The sequence below is a fragment of the Poecilia formosa genome, unplaced genomic scaffold (genome assembly GCF_000485575.1).
Source record: "Poecilia formosa unplaced genomic scaffold, Poecilia_formosa-5.1.2 Scaffold3, whole genome shotgun sequence".
NCBI lineage: Eukaryota > Metazoa > Chordata > Actinopteri > Cyprinodontiformes > Poeciliidae > Poecilia > Poecilia formosa.
Window position 1 is genome coordinate 452,331 of NW_006799942.1, and position 17,108 is coordinate 469,438.

General features: G+C 36.7%; 2 protein-coding genes across 2 annotated transcripts; both read right to left on the reverse strand.

The window, feature by feature from the left end:
• Positions 1 to 1,065: 1,065 nt before the first annotated feature.
• LOC107836897 (G-protein coupled receptor 126-like) lies at positions 1,066 to 7,582 on the reverse strand. The gene is made up of 13 exons (XM_016674428.1): positions 7,423 to 7,582; positions 6,625 to 6,771; positions 6,399 to 6,530; positions 6,263 to 6,308; positions 6,083 to 6,186; positions 5,144 to 5,265; positions 4,700 to 4,968; positions 4,485 to 4,596; positions 4,194 to 4,272; positions 3,765 to 3,966; positions 2,938 to 3,039; positions 2,065 to 2,229; positions 1,066 to 1,694 (listed from the first exon to the last, which is right to left on the reverse strand). Exons 6-13 carry the CDS (start codon positions 5,152 to 5,154, stop codon positions 1,612 to 1,614), a joined length of 1,023 nt encoding a protein of 340 aa, XP_016529914.1. The 5' UTR covers positions 5,155 to 5,265; positions 6,083 to 6,186; positions 6,263 to 6,308; positions 6,399 to 6,530; positions 6,625 to 6,771; positions 7,423 to 7,582; the 3' UTR covers positions 1,066 to 1,611.
• LOC103141857 (adhesion G-protein coupled receptor G4-like) lies at positions 6,381 to 15,423 on the reverse strand. The gene is made up of 21 exons (XM_016672842.1): positions 15,405 to 15,423; positions 14,979 to 15,106; positions 14,663 to 14,894; positions 14,288 to 14,563; positions 12,724 to 12,821; positions 12,384 to 12,445; positions 12,197 to 12,242; positions 11,972 to 12,000; positions 11,491 to 11,645; positions 11,214 to 11,414; positions 11,058 to 11,131; positions 10,913 to 10,980; positions 10,789 to 10,822; positions 9,591 to 9,613; positions 9,208 to 9,350; positions 8,996 to 9,125; positions 8,150 to 8,250; positions 7,677 to 7,881; positions 7,423 to 7,588; positions 6,625 to 6,771; positions 6,381 to 6,530 (listed from the first exon to the last, which is right to left on the reverse strand). The coding sequence occupies exons 1-21, from the start codon at positions 15,421 to 15,423 to the stop codon at positions 6,381 to 6,383; spliced, it is 2,487 nt and encodes an 828-aa protein (XP_016528328.1).
• Between the last annotated feature and the right edge of the window lie 1,685 nt (positions 15,424 to 17,108).

Consider the following 17,108-nt stretch of genomic DNA (forward strand, 5'->3'; position numbering starts at 1 on the left):
GCCGTGTCGGGAATGAAACATTATTCCTCAGTTGATCTGCAGGAAAAGCTGACAGGATGACAAAGATGTTCGATCGTTTACTTTCAATTTTGAATATTCGAATATATTAAAATATTTTGAAGGTTGTAATTGTGAAAACGGTTCCATCATAACAAAATGCAGCTGCAGCTCAGTTGATTAGGGAATCATTGAAGCATTTATTTGCTCTCTGAAAACTGTTGGTACAAAATACCGTTTATTCACCGTCGTCTTTTTGCATGAAGTGCTGCATTGATGCAGTGTGACTGCTGAGGTGTTACAGAAGCTCCAGACTGGTTGCTGCTCTGGTGTCTGAAATTCCTCTCGACTCATCAGGCTGTGTGGTTTAGGTCAGGGTGAGTTTGCTGTCAGTCAAGCTCAGTGATATCACAGTCATTAAAGCAGATATCGGTACTTCTGACTGTCAGCAGCATCCAAGTTTTCCTGGGAAATGAAATTCCTACAAAAAATTAGTCAGCAGTGGAGTCAGAGTCCTCTAAATGTTCTCTGGTAAATTCATTGCTGTGCTCTGACTTTTTCCATCACACTTTTTTTCCTTCCACTCAACTTTCCAGCAGACTGCTTTAATGCAGCGTTCTGTGAGCAGCCAGTTTTTTTGTGGAGGTTTTGGTGACTAGCTTCCAGTCAACGTTCAAGACAGCAGTGTTTCTCATGAACGTGTGAGCCATAAAATACAAATGTTTAACTTAAACCCTTTTATTGCTGCTATTGTAACTAAAATGCAAAATTATGCAAAATGAATTTTAATTGGATTGTTTTCTAATTGAATCAGATGTACCTGTAACCACAAAGCTTGTAATCCCTATAAAATTACATCTTTACAAAATCTATTGATTACATTGCTACAGTCTGTAATAAACGGAGGATTTGTTTAAATATCAAGGCAAAACTTGAGACAATAGAGAAAAGAAATAGGAATGTTAGTCTTGTTTCATGGAATTTTAATTTAATTTGTCACTGATTGCAGATTTTTCTGTACATAAACATCACCAAGTTTAATAGTGTACACACAGACAGAGACATGTATTGGCAGAGACAGTGGTTAAAATACCGTTCAGAGGGGGGAAATCATTAAAATGAGTATCTGGAAACCACCATATGCTAATCAAACAAAAGGTGTCAGATTTTACACAAGAACAAATCTGCCCTAAAAATCTCCACTGACAAATTTTGTGCATAAAGCAACTGAGAAATGATCAAAACGTTTAAAAATTGAGCAATAAACAAATAGGGGACAAACCTGTCACCTTAAATTTTGGATTTTATTATCATTTTTCTTTTACACAAAATGTTTCACAGTTCATTGTCACCATCACTCCACTCACCAGTTGCTTGGCAACCAACTCCTCCTTGGTACTGATGCAACCGCTCCTCTCTTTGAAATTACAGGCTCTTTTACAATATTTAGCGGAAACAAAACTAACAATAGAACCGTGTGGAAAAATTAGCTAATGAAGCCGATGCTGTGTGCACTGCTTACATCTGTTGCCTCTGTCAGAGAGATGCGACTAAATGATGGGATGTGTGCAGGTTAGCACTTTGGGTGGTTGTTTTATTGCTGTGGCTGGTCGTTTATCCAGATGTCGGGTTCAGAGATTCTGTATCTGGGGCTCCGGTCTGGGCTCGAGGAAGAACCAGGCTGTGCACAAGAAGATCTACAAGATAATTAAACATATGAGCCATTTAGAGGTGAGAGGAAGGGATCGTTTTTATGTCTCTTAGGCGTGTGCACCAGGGGGGTTTGGCTTAAATTGAACTGTCAAATTGAGAAGGAAGTGTTTCATGAGAAGCAACAGTCATGTCCTTCTAGCTTGGTTTAAGTCTGCCTCATTACAAAAGGTTGTAATTATTTAATTTCAGAGCAGTGTCATTAATTCAAGCAGTGACCTTAAATATGATTCCAGCTGCAGAAGCACCAGGAAAACCTTGTGGCACATCATTTCTTATCCTATGCTTTTAAAGTCAAATTTATCCAATTTACCAAACTAGCTGCATGCTGCCAGAGATTCTGCTTGGTTTGCTCACCAAGGTTTGGCCTCCTGCAGGGTGAGTCTCTCTGGCTGGAGTCGGAAGAGGCTGAAGTACTGTCTGTGGAGTTGGACTTGACAGAACGGACAGATGGAATCGCTGCTCTTAAAAACTTCTCTTTGGGCTTCGCAAGTACTCGAACTGATGCTGAATTGCTCCACTCTAAAAACAAATGAGAAAAAGATCCCAGACACAGTCAAGTTGGAATAAAGCCTTGCGTTTCTTTCAGGATTCCTATCCAGTTTTTAAAAAAATTATTTAAATGCATGGATTTCCAACTCTCGGAAAATGGGGGGGAAAAAACTCACAGAATATGGAAAAATGTTTCATTATCAAAAAGTAAAAAATAAATAAATAAATAAATAATGGTGCCACATTTGTAAGGAGTGCATTTGTGGGTCAAACAATTGGGGCTGCATTTAAATGTCTAAAGTGAATTTCACACATTATTTGAGCCGTAGGCCTTAGGTCATGATCTTTAACCTGGGATGTTTACATGCAAAACAAAACTTTTATTTCTTTTTCCAATAAAAATAGGTAAAATAAATTACAAGTAGTGGCTTAAAGAATTTATATCCAGACATTACATGTGTAATCAGTTTGAAATAGTTTGTCTAAATTAGTACAGATGACCAAAAAATGTTGTGAAATGACCCACAGATTTACCCGTGTTTGATATCTTGCAGAAGATGGCGACATTGAGCTCCAACATTGTAGATGGCCAGAATTTGATCTAAATCCATCAGAAAAATGTGAATATTTGACTCGTACGAAATGTAAAATTTATAGGAACTCCGTTCAATGCAAGTAGCTACAAACCGATTCAGTCAAATAAAACCATAACCAGTGTATTATGTTGAGTGTCAGTACCAGAGTGCTCCTCAAGTCGAAATCGGCCAAAGCAAAGATGAATCCTCCACTGTTTTCTCACATTCTCCTTCATCAGACAGTGGAACAGGAAGACAAAAAGTCCTGGAAGAAATGGGTTTTGGAAAGTCTGTAATGAATCGTGATCCACAGTCAGCTGGTGAACAAAAGACACGGATTCAAGAGTTCACTGGAAAACTACAGCCACCATACTGCGTCCCTCAAAGCCTGCCTAGTCCAAGTATGCACTTAGAGTGTAAACTTTGTCTACATAGATCACCCAGAAAAAGGACCTGTTTAAATAAACCATCAAACTTATGATACTCATGCTGATCGCTTTTTCCAACTCATCAGTAAAAGTTTTGAGCACAATTAGATTTTTCTCTGCTTAGTTATTTCTAATGAGGCCATTGACCTAAAATTGACACATATTGACAACAACCCAAGTAATCTACAATGAAATCAAAGCAAATTAAGATGCGTGTAAAAAAAAATAAAAGGACAGAGAGATAAATAATAAATAACTTCCCAATATTGGTGATTGAATACTTTGTGGGAGAAATCTTAAGACGTCTCTTGTATAGAGAATCTGGTTGATGGGAAGTATATTCATCTCATGTGTAATTCCATTTTTTGTTTACCTATAACTTTATTTGTGGGCTGATTTGCTTAGATTTCTTTGAATGTGTTGATTTCTTGTGTTGTTGCCAGCATCTGGTGGGACTTTTATGTCAAAAACCTCATTAGACATGTAAACAAAGAGAAACACTGACATGTTCAAAAGCTGTTTTACCCAATGTCTGAATTTCTCTGCGCAGAACAGAACTCACCTTGCAGGGTGTTGAGTCCGGCGAACAGGTACAGCAGAACTACCCTTGCTGGTGCCCAGGTAAAGAAACCTACAGTCCATGTTAGCCCGAGTAAGAAGGTGAGACTGGCGGCTCCCTTCAGGTCCTGCAGCACCCCTCTCCGGGTCCCGGCCGGGCTGTTGAGCCGCATGCGGCGGATCTGAATCAGAACCACCACAAAGACCTAAAGAGAGATCCATAAAAACATTTTAAACTTACAGAAAAACGTGTGCAATTTCAAACAATAAAAGATCATTTTGGCTGTAGAACAGGCTGTATTATTGATATCTATTTAAATTATGAACTTTCTGATAGTTTTGTATGATTAAGGGCTTCTCAAAACAAACAGCTCTGCAATAATTATCTATTCTGAACACAACTGAAAATGTGTGCATAAAATGTGATATTTACCCCGATGTTGAAGAGAAAGATCAACCCAGCGTAGGCAACCACAGACGCATAATACGTCACATTATCTTGAAGCCAGCAGCTGTTGACAAATTGACAAAATGTTATGGTGCAAAGGACAGAGGAGGAAATACTGCAGACAATGTGCTTGTTTAGTCCCACAATTTACATATTAAATAAATAAGTATGAAAGGAAACGTAAACTTTTTCTGCAGCTACAGTATGTAACTCAGACAGGTTCTTCAAAATAAATTAAACTGTGAAAGATAAGTAGATACCAGACTGATATCTTACAAGTTATCAGAGTTGTCCAAAGGTTGGAAAGTGTGCTCAGCGTTCCCAGAGAAACTACCGTACGCATCCCGATTCACAACGAGAACCACGATGCAGATCAGCAGAGGAATACCTGACGAAGAGTTAAAACCCCAACAAGTGACGTTTAAAACACCTTGCAATTAAATAGTAATTATTGAGCTACTAATTGGAATTAAGCTTTAGTTATAGCTTACCCCATCCCAGAGCACAAAACTTGAGGATATACGAAGGAACATAGACGTTGAAGACTTTAACCAGGGCAAAGTACATGTTGACAGCCTCTAATCCCATCCAGGTGAAGGATGCTAGGAGGAAGTAGTGCAGCAGGGAGGCTGCTGCCACACAGAGACCGTAAACACTCCAGGAGGACAACCAGGAGTTGACCAGAAACATCAGGTTCAATCCCAGCAGGGCCAAAGAGAGGTTTATGAGGATCTGAGAGGGGTAGTCTCTACGAAGCTTTCTAGAATGGAAATGAGTGTCAAAGAAGAAGAGGAGACAGATTAAAAATTACTTACAGCCCTGCAATTCAGACATTTATTAGACAATACAAATGTCCACTATGAAAGGGAAGATAAACTCACTGAAAAATGTAGAATAGTTTGAAAGTATGTTTTATTCATCTTGACACAACTTACTCAAAGGCCATGTACGTCAGAATGGTGATTCCTAAGAACAGGGAGGAGACGCCGCAGCCAACATACGTGATGATAGTCAGGATCTGTTCATGGAGCGGGTCCAGCTGAGTCCTGGACACGTCCTGGAGAACAGAGACATTTTCTTCACTAGATGCCTCTGCTGGTTTCAGAGATCGTCTGTACAGTCATTTTTAAGCCTTGCCGTAGATTTTCAATTGGATTTGGGTCTTGAGTTTTACTGCTGCAGCTCTTCCTGTTTATCTCAGTTTATTGTGCTGCTGAAACTTGAATCTCTGTCCTAATTGTTCCCACCAGGTTTTTATTTTTTAGTCTTGATCTGCATTTAGATCCTGCTTCCTTTTCACCATTGAAAAAAAATGCTTTCCCCCAGCATGATGCTGCCACCACCTCAGCTGTGTGCTAGTGTTGGTTTTCGCCTTAGTGTTCAATTCAAATTGTACATTTCAGTTGTAAAAGCACAATAAAATAATAATGAGTGGGAAAACATCTGGCAGGCTCTGCTCAGTATCTGAACTAAATTATAAACTTTAGTTTGGCAGAAAACAAAAATGTGTCCATTTAGACACATCAATATTATTTAAAAGAAAGAAACTCAATATTATTATTATTTTTTATTTTTATTTTTTGCTTGATTTGAAATGATTGTGTTTTAGTTTTTTGGGACTATGTTTTAAAATCATTTAAAAATCAAAAAATGTTCAAACATTGCTTTTCATTTTCCAAAATCTAAACTCTGAGTGCCCTCTGCTGCCCAAATCTTAGCTTAGCTGCCTTACTGGGTTTTTACAACCGCAAATATTACTACGATTTAACGCTTATAAGATTAAAATGTTAAAATCTTCACATTTTAGCTCTGCCTGTGGCATCTAAGAAACGGAGCTTTCTATAAATAAAAATATCTGTAAAAAGGATTCGTACCAGAAGAACTCCAAAGTGTGTGAGATGATCGCAGAGACATGTGGTGTAATCAGGGGTGCTGTTATATTTTCAGCAGCCGTGATCATCCCAGCCCCCGTGTCCGTCTAGATGTCAACAGTATTTTTTTTAAATCAATTTCTGTTCAGTATAATGAAATTTTCCATTTGAAAAAAGACCTACTGTTTTTATTGAAGTTCCAGTACACACACTGCATTTGTCTGTCATGCTGGAAAGTATATATAAAAAAAAAACTCATGATAATCTCATTTATTCATTCCTGGAGGGTGTAACGTTGTTTTTAATATGTTTCTTCTACCGGGCCAGACTGCAGATGGTGGAGCATGACTTTAACTTCTTCATGAAGGTCTTTAATTGGTGAGCTGGCGTTGGACACACTGGCTGACACCACAAAGGTGCTGAGGAAAGGCTCCTGTTCATTCACCTGATACTGGAGACAATAAACATCAACCACTTTCCAAAAGGCCAGTTTGAACAAAATTATTTTTTCATTTTGCTAGTATTCAGTTTTCTGCATCGTGTACCTTAAAGAGTAGTGGGTTGGCGTAGAACTGAAACTGGATTCTAGGTTGGTTCTGGCTCAGGGCATTTTGTGGGAAGTTGTCCTGCAGGACAGACGGCAGGGAAATGAAAGCCACCGTGCCGTCTGACGGATACCTGTTAATAAAAATCTACATCACAGAAAAGAATATCCTTAACGTCACACTGCATTCATAAATATCTTCATATTTACTGCTTACTTTGAACAACTGGAGAATCAAGCATCAAAACTGTGATAGTGCTTTAAAGATTTAGAAAGCAAAGTCCTTTCAGTTATTAAATATGGACTTTGTTTTACAATATCTTTTCTTTATTGGATATGATATTCTGATGCACCAAATTCAATTATAGTAGACTGGACGTTAGATGGATGTAGAGTACTCTGTAGTTTAAGTTCATTCAAATGAATTAGGTTCTGCACATTTCTGTTTGGATGTAAAGATGTGATGAAGACCCTTCATAATTATAGTAATTATGAAGGCTCTTCATAATTATGAATTATGAATTATTGCAAAAACCTTTGGAAAAAATATATTAGGACAGTTCAAAAGTGGGACTTTTTATGTGATTTAGAAGTCACAGATTGTTTGGATAGCTTTTCTTTATTTAATAAATAGAATATATTTTTTACAACATTACCACTTAGTGTGTTATAGAAAAAAATCCCATCATTGTTTCATATCATTGGATTATTTTGTTCCACTAAAAACAGACTTATCTCTACCAGGCGTCTCAATAACTGAGACCTTCTGAATTCTCTGATCTGAAAGGTGTTTCACTACCTCAGGCTTGTTGCCGGACCAATCAGAAAGAACTCCAAAGCTCAGGCTGCTAAACTGTCCAGGAGCCACGTCCACCACTGAGAGAGCCACAGCTCGAGCACCAAGCGTGTAGGAGCCCTGGTAACCCACCATTTTGTCTCCCACCTCCTCTGTGAGGTTCAGAATGCTGCAGGTAATCACACATTTTACATTTAGACACGTTTGAGCGTAGCTGAGGTTTTACTTGAATGCTTAAATCTGCATCACGTCCATACGTGTTAGTAAACGCCCCCAGGTTGCTGCCTGATTCCAGTATGTTGGAAATGGCGTTGATCAGAGCTTGGCCAAGATCTGGTGTGACAACGCTGACCCTGATGATGTCCTTCAGCTTGTTGAGGACTGTGACCAGCTCTTTGTAGATGAGACTGGACTGGTTTCTCATTAAGTCCATAATCATCTTCAACACGTCAAATGCATTTTCTGGAAATAAATGACGCAACAGGACATAATGTGACTGTCAGGACTTTGAAACACTTTAAAAACTGAACAAATTTGTATGTAGATCTGATAAAATAAAAAAACAGATGTATAGATAAAGTGCAGTTTTTAAGCATATTATTGTAATTAGTTTTAACGTTAACTGTATGATTTGAACTGAATGTTTTTAAACTCAGTACTGAATAGACTTTAAAAATTATATAACAGAAATGAAGAACACAAAAAGGAATGTAAATAAATGTTAACAGACCAGGAGTGACTTCAACATGATCCAGATCGGGGATAGTTTCCACCACTAGAGGGCAGTTTTCAAGGTTTGGCTCCATCCAGTGAGTCCACTGGGACAGTTTACTGTAAAAAAATAAATAAATAAATAAGACTTAAGACTCATTACCAATTAAAAACACAAGTAGAAAGAATAAATTTCAATGTTTTCCTCTATTTTCTGAGGATGTTTAGAATATGTTGTTTGTCTAAAGAAAGATATTGTTGTGATGTTATACTCATATTTCATCTACAGTCTGTTTCCAACTGCCCTAATGTGAATGGGAATATAAAAATGGAAAGCTTAATCTGAAAATCATTTAACTTTCCCCTTTATTATCTTTTACAACAGAGCCATTAGTAAAATCTGTGGCACTGAGTCAACATAAAACATGGACAAAACAGAGCAAATATGTACAAATAGAGATAATCGATACTCAGATAGGCCTATACTTGTTGATGCATTAAATTAATGGTGGTAGTTGTTCAGCTAAATGAATGAGTCAATTATTTGATATCATCTGTAAATATCAGAAAGACAAACAGATGTTTCTGTGAGGCAGCACTCTGATGTTATTGATGCTCCAGTTTTGTGCTCCATTAAGATTTATATTGATGTTGCTGAAAGGATTTATGCTTCAAAATAACATCCAACTTTAACAACAATCAGCAGCATTTTTCAAATTAAGTTTTTTAGCTCATGATTCTTTTGAATTTGTGTATATTTTCAGTTTTCTCCTTCATCTAAAAGGTTGCTGATGTAAGTAATGCACAGGCAGCATGTGATCCGTTTTTAAAAACCACAGAAGCCCTTCATACTGAGAGGTCTCACCAAAGTCGGGTTGCAGAGTACTGAGGGTCTTTGGGGCATGGATATGTAGCATTTTGTCCTCCTGCAGTGTCAGGCCACATGAACAGGCCTTTTAGGGTCTGCTGGGCTTCAGCAGCACACTGAATAACCGCTAAAAGGGAAACATACATTTAGTAAGAGAGTTTCAGCTTTTCAGCTGGTTATGAAGGTGTGTGGACCTCAGCTGTACTTACATATGAGACATATCTTTATGTCGTCTGCTGTTATGGAGAACAACCCATTGTCATAGGGACTCTGGAGACAGTCCCGTATTTGGTTTTCAATTTCCTGTTGGACTAAGTGCGTCAAAACTTGGACCTGGAAAACGAAGCTCTCTCTGCAGACAGAAAGACGTAACAATGAGCTGCAAAGATCTAAAGAATTAACGTGAAAAGAAGAGCAGAATGTAAGTGCTTATAAAATGTTTACACATTTTGAGATTTAAAAAAAGAAAAAAAAGATTTAAAACTGAATGGAAGTTATCTAATATGCACAAATAAAGATGTGCATTTTTATGCTGCACTTAACTTAGTTTGAAACGTTTTATTGCACAACATCGATTTTGAACAAGCAGTACCTCGAGACTTCATCTGTCAACACCTGGTGAAAAATAAGAAAAAAATGTTTAAAGAAAATACACAGCAGTTGTAACTGCTCAGACATTTATAATATGCAGTCAAAATTAAATGTTCGTTCTTAGCTTCTAATGATTCATTTGAACTGCTCTCTTTCTGTTATGGAATCATAGCACAACATTTTTAAAGATGACATTTTTGGACTTCCTGTACACATGAAATTAAAAATGATAAATATATACATTCAGCTATGATTCTCTCTAATGTCCTTTAACAAGTTGCTTCTCAAACACATTCAGTCTTTTAGCCACGATGACAAGTTGAATGTTTGGTGGAGTGAAGATGATGCTTTCAGACCTGAAAAAACATTTGAACTAACTACCAAGTATGGCAGTGGCAGCATCATAATGTGGGGCTATTTTCCTATTAGAGGTACTATTGCATTGCTCAAATTGGGTAAGATTATAAAAGCAAAGGACTTTCTTTTGCGTTTTAAGTCCAAACAGATTCATAATCCTGGCAGAATTATATTTAAGATCACTTAAACACAACCAAATAGTTTGTTTCTGACAATAAATTGGACAGGCGTCTCTAAAAACATAATAAAGAAATGTTAAGTATCATTAATCCATTTTTATTTACTTTTCAATTTTTTTAAATAATGTCAAAATGTGTTTGTAAACTTTTCAATAATCAGTGAATTTATTGGCATGATTGCAACCAAACCTGTCTTATGATTTCTGACCAGAAACATGTTGGTCAAATTAAATTGATTTCTTTAAGTGTAAACCTTGAATCATGAATCATATCAATCAAAAAAGTCTGTGTTAATTTTTTCAAGTTACTGATGGACTTTCACTAAATAAATAGGGATTTATTCATATCCCTACTTGTAAGTCTAATTTTGAATCTGTTTGGATTAGACATAATTTACAATTCAAACTTGTAAATCCATTTCTTGTTTTTTTTTTATCCTTGTGCTTGTATGCTCTGTTATCAGTTCAACCCTAAACAAACAAATAAATCATTCAAGGCCATAAATTTATGATGATGACAAGCGGTTGTACATTTCTCCCTGGAACATGGACGTACTTTAAAGTTATTTTTTATAAGCTTTGTTGTGTACGTTTGCAAACCAATAAAGAATTTTTATTTGAATTTTTCTGCAAATATTGGATTTAAACAGGTTTATTTACTTACTTGATTTGAGTCATGTTTCCTTTCAGGATGACGTCTGAAACAGTGAGAGATTTTATCTTATTTCTGACAGTTTCTATAAATGTTCTTAAACGATGTTGTGATGGTTTCCTCTCATAAAACACACCTTTCTGTTTTGGGGAGCAGCTGCAGATCCAGCACCATCATTAAGTCATCAGGCAGACTCATGTTAAGCTGAAATGAAAAATGTAATATTCATCCTGGAGATTGATTTGTTTAAATAAGATTTTGGCTGTGTTTTTGAGACGTACCCAGTAGGGAAGGATCTGCTGTGGGTCACAGTTTCCCGTTATGGAGATGTTCACTTGGACTTCAAAGTAAAGTTCTGCTAAGAGGATTGAGACGAATCAGAAGCTTTCCTCAGGATGTAGAGAAAACAGAACTGCGGAAGGTGCTACCAGACCGACCAGAGATGTTTCCAGGGGTTCTGGTGACGGTGTTGGTTGTGGTTTCTTTGGTATCAGAAGTTGTGCTGATGGTCGATGTTTCCAGAGTTGTTAATTGGGTGAAAGCAGAGGATGTCATGGTGGTTTTAAAGGTGGAGGTTGTGACAGGAGAAGACGTTGTCATGACAACCTGAGGGCTGATTGTCGTCATGGAAAAACGTTCTGGAAAGGAAGCCATTCATCAGATATTTTGAAGGTTTCTTGTATTATCCTGCTACTACTGAGATCTCTTTCCTACCAACAGGGGTGGTGTAGATGGAGCTGGTGTCAGCTAGGAGCCGCAGCAGACTGCTGGGGTCAGTGTAGGTGTTTGAAAGGTCAGTGCACATTTCTTTTTGAACAGCCGCAACATCCCACTTCGGGATGACGCTGATGTAAACAAGGCAGCGGAACCTGCAGGGCGGGAAGAGAGTTAACGGGGTTTCTACAGACAACTGTAGGAAAGCCTGAAAAGAAATCTCAACATACTCTGCACTTCACATCTATATCTTAAATTTCTTTAATTTGTGCCATTCACAGCCAAAAAATGACCCAAGTTATCTCAAATATGATCACAAGTGATGACTCTTAATATAATCGTTTTAGTTTAGTTTGAGGGTTAATTGTAAAGTATTTGCTTATATGTAACGGCCCTGGTCAAAATATTCTGATCAGTACAATCTGTACTGTTGCATAGCAATGTTTGTTCATTAAAAGTATTAAATAAACATGGATTTTACCTGGAAATATTTTCAGGAGCCCATGGCATCTGGAGCAGAAGAAACACACATTTTAGATTTTATTTTAAAAGTTTTGGTTATTTTTCTTGCATTTGTTGTATTACTGTAAAACTGACTTTACATTAGCCAGTATTAAGAGGGGATGCGGCGTATCAACTGACATATCACAAAAAGTCATTTGAAGTTAATGTGGATTGTTTTGTATTAAATTTGCTGTGTGTTTACCAGCCCGTCTTCATAAGGCGTTTTTATGTGTTCCTCTGTGTCAGATCTGCATGAGAGATCACAGAAACTTTGCTTACAGTTCAGTAGCTCCACTGTAAAGCAGAGTTTAAGTAGCATAAACCAAAGGAGTTTTATTGGAAGTATGTAATATATTGAAGTTGTAAACTCAGATAATTTTTTCCCTTACCTGATTACTTCAAACACAGACACTCTGTATAAATAGATTTCAGTCGGTAAAACGTGTCTGAGCTGCAGGATCAACAAACATAACCAAAAATATTGTTTTACCTTGTGGTTCTTTGCAGTTGAACAAGGAGAAAATATTCTAAAACAAACTACAAACCCCTTAAATTAATCTATGCAAACATCAGTCATGACTTCTGTATATTTCTGTTAGTGCATCTAATCTTTAACACATTTTAGCTTTAGCAAAACTATTGGTCACATCCTGAAAAGGTCAGTTCAGATTTGCTTGCATAATATGCAGTAAAACTTGTAAAGACAGAGATGATGTTTGCTCTCCTTACCCAGCGATGTGCGATGTCTCTGGCTGTGTAATGCTCAGTCGTGTTTTTGTCGTTGCGCATGATCACAAACTGGAGATTCACCTCATAAAAGGACCATTCTGCCAAAATATAAACCTCTAGTTAGGTAAAAAGAAATTTAGATGAAAACACACCTACACTTTATATACAGTATAGTTTCACACATAAAACTTTATATACGAGTGTAAATCCCAAAAGTTTACAAGCGTTTTGTTTAACATATCTCAGATTCATTTTATTACTTTTTTTTATGACAAACTTGTGTTTGTTCTGTATAAAAGTCAGGAAATTAGGTTACAAACTGTTAAACTAGCTGTTCCTCGTCTTTACTTTGAACCTCAGAGTCAGTGAGACAAACTAAAACCACACAAACTAAAACGGACGTCAACAACACTGTCCGCTGTTATTCCCAGCTCTGGTGAAGTGGCACCTTGCCCTGCAAAAGTATTCATACACCTTCACCTTTTTTTACAGTTTGTTGCATTAAAAGAAGAAATTTCAATGTAAATTACTTCGATCTTTATTTGAGTAACATAAAAATAAAATTAAAAGAATTAACATATTTTTCTTTTACAATTGACAATCTGAAAAGGGTATCTTTCACTGCCTTTTTAACTCAGATACCACAAAATAAACTTTAAAAATCTCATGGAGTACTGTTAAATTCATATATTACTTATGGAAAGCAGAGTTGGGTAGTAACTAGTTACTTTTACTCAGTTACATTTACTTGACTAACACTTTGAGGGGAAAAAAAGTACTTTAGGAGCAATTTCACTATGCTGTACATTTTGCTTTTATTTGAGTAATTTTGTGATGAAATATTTCTGCTCTTATTTGAGTAAAATGTCTGGATTCTCAAACCACTGAATGAAAAACAAACATGTTTTAACCAAAACACAGACACACACCTATAGTTTTTGTTAAAGTTTCACAAGTTTTTTTTATTGATAGAAACTGATTTGGAAAAAAACATATTTTGCCTGATTTTATTATTTTTTGTTACTTAAATGAATTATTGTCATTTTCATCCTTAAATTACCAAAATTTCCACTCAACTTTACATTTTGGTCCCTCTGATTATGTAATTTTTCAAAATTAAATTATTGATAATTTGATCAGTAACTCATTACATGAGTCAACTTTTTACCAAATACTTTTTTACCTTTACTTGAGTAATTTCTTAGATGGCTACTGTTTACTTTTATCTAAGTAAAAATATAGAAGTAGTTCAACGAGCTGCATCACTAATCTGACCTTTAGGGAGAGGAAGAAGAAAACCTTCTAGTTAAAAATGTAAGAATGTATCACAAGGGAAGACGATAGGCTAGTTGCCAATTTGTGTTGAGGGCGCTGTTATCATACGCTTCTGTACATTTTGTCATTGATTGTAGAAAGGCTTTTATATATGTTAAATAAAGCACATCTTGGCAGGCTTTAATCTGAGAGCAGTGGATATGAATCTAAAGGAGATGAGACCGGAAAAAGCTGTAAATGATTCTGACATAACAACCTATTCAGATTCAGTTAGGAGAAACAAACTCACCACATTGCAGGCTGGTGTCACAGATCGGGTCACAGTTCACCGTGTCCCAGTTGTCCCTCATCCACTTCACCAGATCCCCCTCTGTGCATCTCTGTGATGTCACTTCCTCTTTGCTTCGTTCTTTCCCCCATATTCGAAACAGGGAAATTTTCCCCAACATGCCGCTGTACCGAATGATCTCGACATTCCCATTGTTGATGGTGTGTCCGACCCCGAGTGTGAGAGATCCATTTGGGGCCAGCTGGCAGCACAGCGATGGAGGGATGTTTGTGTGAGCTGAAAGCAAAAACAGAGGAGAGCAATCAGAAAAGTTGCTCTCAGACAAAAACTGCAACAGTGAATCAGTTTTATCATTCAAAGCAAAGCAAAGCTCACCTGCTGTCATGTTAATTAGGCTCCCGTTAACGTAGAGGGCAGGCCTGTCCTTCGTATGGGACCAGGTGAGGCACAGGGTGTACCACTGCGACAGCTGGAGGTTGATGTCCTGACTGGTCCATTCCTGTCCAAACAGCCAAACCACCAAGCGCCCGTCCTTCCCGCCCAGCCCCAGCTCCTCATACTGAACCTCAGGATGACGATACATGAAGATTGTCCAAAATGAGGAACCCTTGACCAAGAGGTGATCAGTTAGTTATCATGAAGTCATGAGTCAGGATACTGTTTAAAAGAACAGTTTGTTCCTCTGCAGTACCTTCTTCAGCTTCATGTTAAGGCAGACGGTCAGTTCCTGCAGGGCGGGGATGAACACCTGAGGCTTTAGGATCCAGTGGTTCGATCCAGTCAGGTCAGCCACCTTCCCCCACAGGCTGAGCGACGTCTCTGACAGTCAGATGAAAATATGGTAAAAGTGAAACTTTTTGCATCCTTACACCTTGTCATGACATAAATGTCACCATAGACATTATAGGGATTCTTGACTTTTTGTAACAAAACATAGAAAACCTGTCTGTTTAGTCTGTTTGTTTGTGTACATCAGGTGTTTCTATCATTGAAGAGAGAGTCGTGTTATCGTGATGTCTCTTTGTTCCCCACAGAGACTGACTCTTTGGATCTTGGTGTCTCAAGGTTGTAACTCTTTACTGCCTGATTCAAATGACTTATTTCCATTTCCACTCACTTGTTTGTCTCTTCCTCATTTGATGACTAAATGACATATTGTCTTACAAGCCGACACGCAGTATGTTTGTCTGCTTTACGGATTTGTTGTTAAAACCAGAATCTCCACTGGAAGCTGAGGAAAGAAGAAGGCTTTGTCCCTTCGCATCATCATGTTCCAAGTAGGCAAAGGATGAGCAAATTGTACCATCTGACTCTGTTTTTGATTGACTTTTTCTTTGTCCAAACAGATTCAGAGTTTAGATTTATGTCAATTGTATATTCATCTCTTCATTTATGTTCATTTCAAAGAGCACAGCCAATTTCTGTATGTTTTGTGATCAAAATAGTTTGTTAAACACTTTTTAGGTTAAGTTTTTAAGGTTTTAATACCTTGTCAGTTTCCAACTTAGTGTTTAAATATGTGGAGTTTGGTTTTACTTTTAAGATCTTGAGTATGAACAGCTTAGAATATTTTCCAAATTTTTTCCCTTTTCCATTTTTAAAGGACAAATATCTGTCAATTCTTAGTTCATGCTGACGTTTCACATTAATTAACAATTTGGCCAAAATTATTCAGGTCTAAATCTGTCAGATGTTTGAATCATTTTAGTTTTAACTGCATATTAAATTTACGCATCACATGTTCATGTTATTACTCAGTCTTTCTATGTTCTTTATTTTTCACCAATTTATCCCAGTGTGATTCTAGAATCAGTGTGAATTAGCATCATCTCTCTACTGGACACCAGATCTAAAACATTCTAAAATGTTTGAAGAAAAAAATAACTAAATCTGCTGTTTTAGGATTTTTTTTACAAATTAAAATAAATATATCAACATTTCTTCTGTTCTGAAAATCAGAAAGCCAATTTCAACAATGTGTTGTTTCATTTATTTGTGGAACCTGCAAATTGGACATTTTTTTACACTGAAATGTCCATGACTTTATTCCAAGAAATATCAAGAAAGTTTCAGACATTTGAGTCTGAAAATATTAACTTGTATATTGTCTTGTCATGAAAAATGTTTAGGAATTCTGACCATAAGCAGGAAAAATTTTTTGAGAGTTGCAGAAGTTACTACTGGAAAAAAAATCATAATGTCAAATTCAACAAATAGGAATTTGCTTTTGTATTTAAGAAGTTGAAATGAAATGAAATTTTATTCGAACATGATACAAATATAAAAATAAAATAGTGCACAGTAACAAGAAGTGCATAAAAAAGAAGAGAAAATACAGGTTTTTTGTTTTGAAGTTCATATAATAAATAGTTATGCTACCCTGAGTTTACTTCTTAGATTGTCTTGCTTACCCAAGTCTTAATCTGATTAGTTTATAATCTGAATTGTTTGCATTGGTATTTGAGAAAAGCAAACAAATGCAAACAAAGTCGTGTATCTTCATAAATTTCTGTGCAGAAAAATAAGCAAAAAATGTACATGCAGAAACTTGAACAAACTAAAAGTCAGTAAATAATTTACTTGAACACACACAGAGTGTTCCCATGTTGGTTTCCAGAATCACCATTCACATTTCACATGTGTGTGTTTGCTTTGGATTATTATGACATGTTTACAGCTGAAGCTGTAGCTTCCTCATGTGTTTGAGTTCAGCCTCGCAGACGGTGACCTTACTGTTAACGAACTGAAGTACTGAAACAGACTTCTATTTTTAGAGACGCCACAAACACTTTGCTATAATTGTGTTAGCTGAAAACATTCA

What these genes read in the sequence shown, in the direction of transcription:
- LOC107836897 (XM_016674428.1), bottom strand. An exon ending in GTTTTGTGCTCTGGGATGGG is followed by an intron (nt 4,597 to 4,699) that starts GTAAGCTATAAC and finishes ACTCTTCGTCAG; the next exon opens with GTATTCCTCTGCTGATCTGC. An exon ending in CGGACTCAACACCCTGCAAG is followed by an intron (nt 3,040 to 3,764) that starts GTGAGTTCTGTT and finishes CATTTCTTCCAG; the next exon opens with GACTTTTTGTCTTCCTGTTC.
- LOC103141857 (XM_016672842.1), bottom strand. An exon ending in TGACACCAGCCTGCAATGTG is followed by an intron (nt 12,822 to 14,287) that starts GTGAGTTTGTTT and finishes ATATTTTGGCAG; the next exon opens with AATGGTCCTTTTATGAGGTG. An exon ending in GCTCCTGAAAATATTTCCAG is followed by an intron (nt 11,646 to 11,971) that starts GTAAAATCCATG and finishes CCCGCCCTGCAG; the next exon opens with GTTCCGCTGCCTTGTTTACA.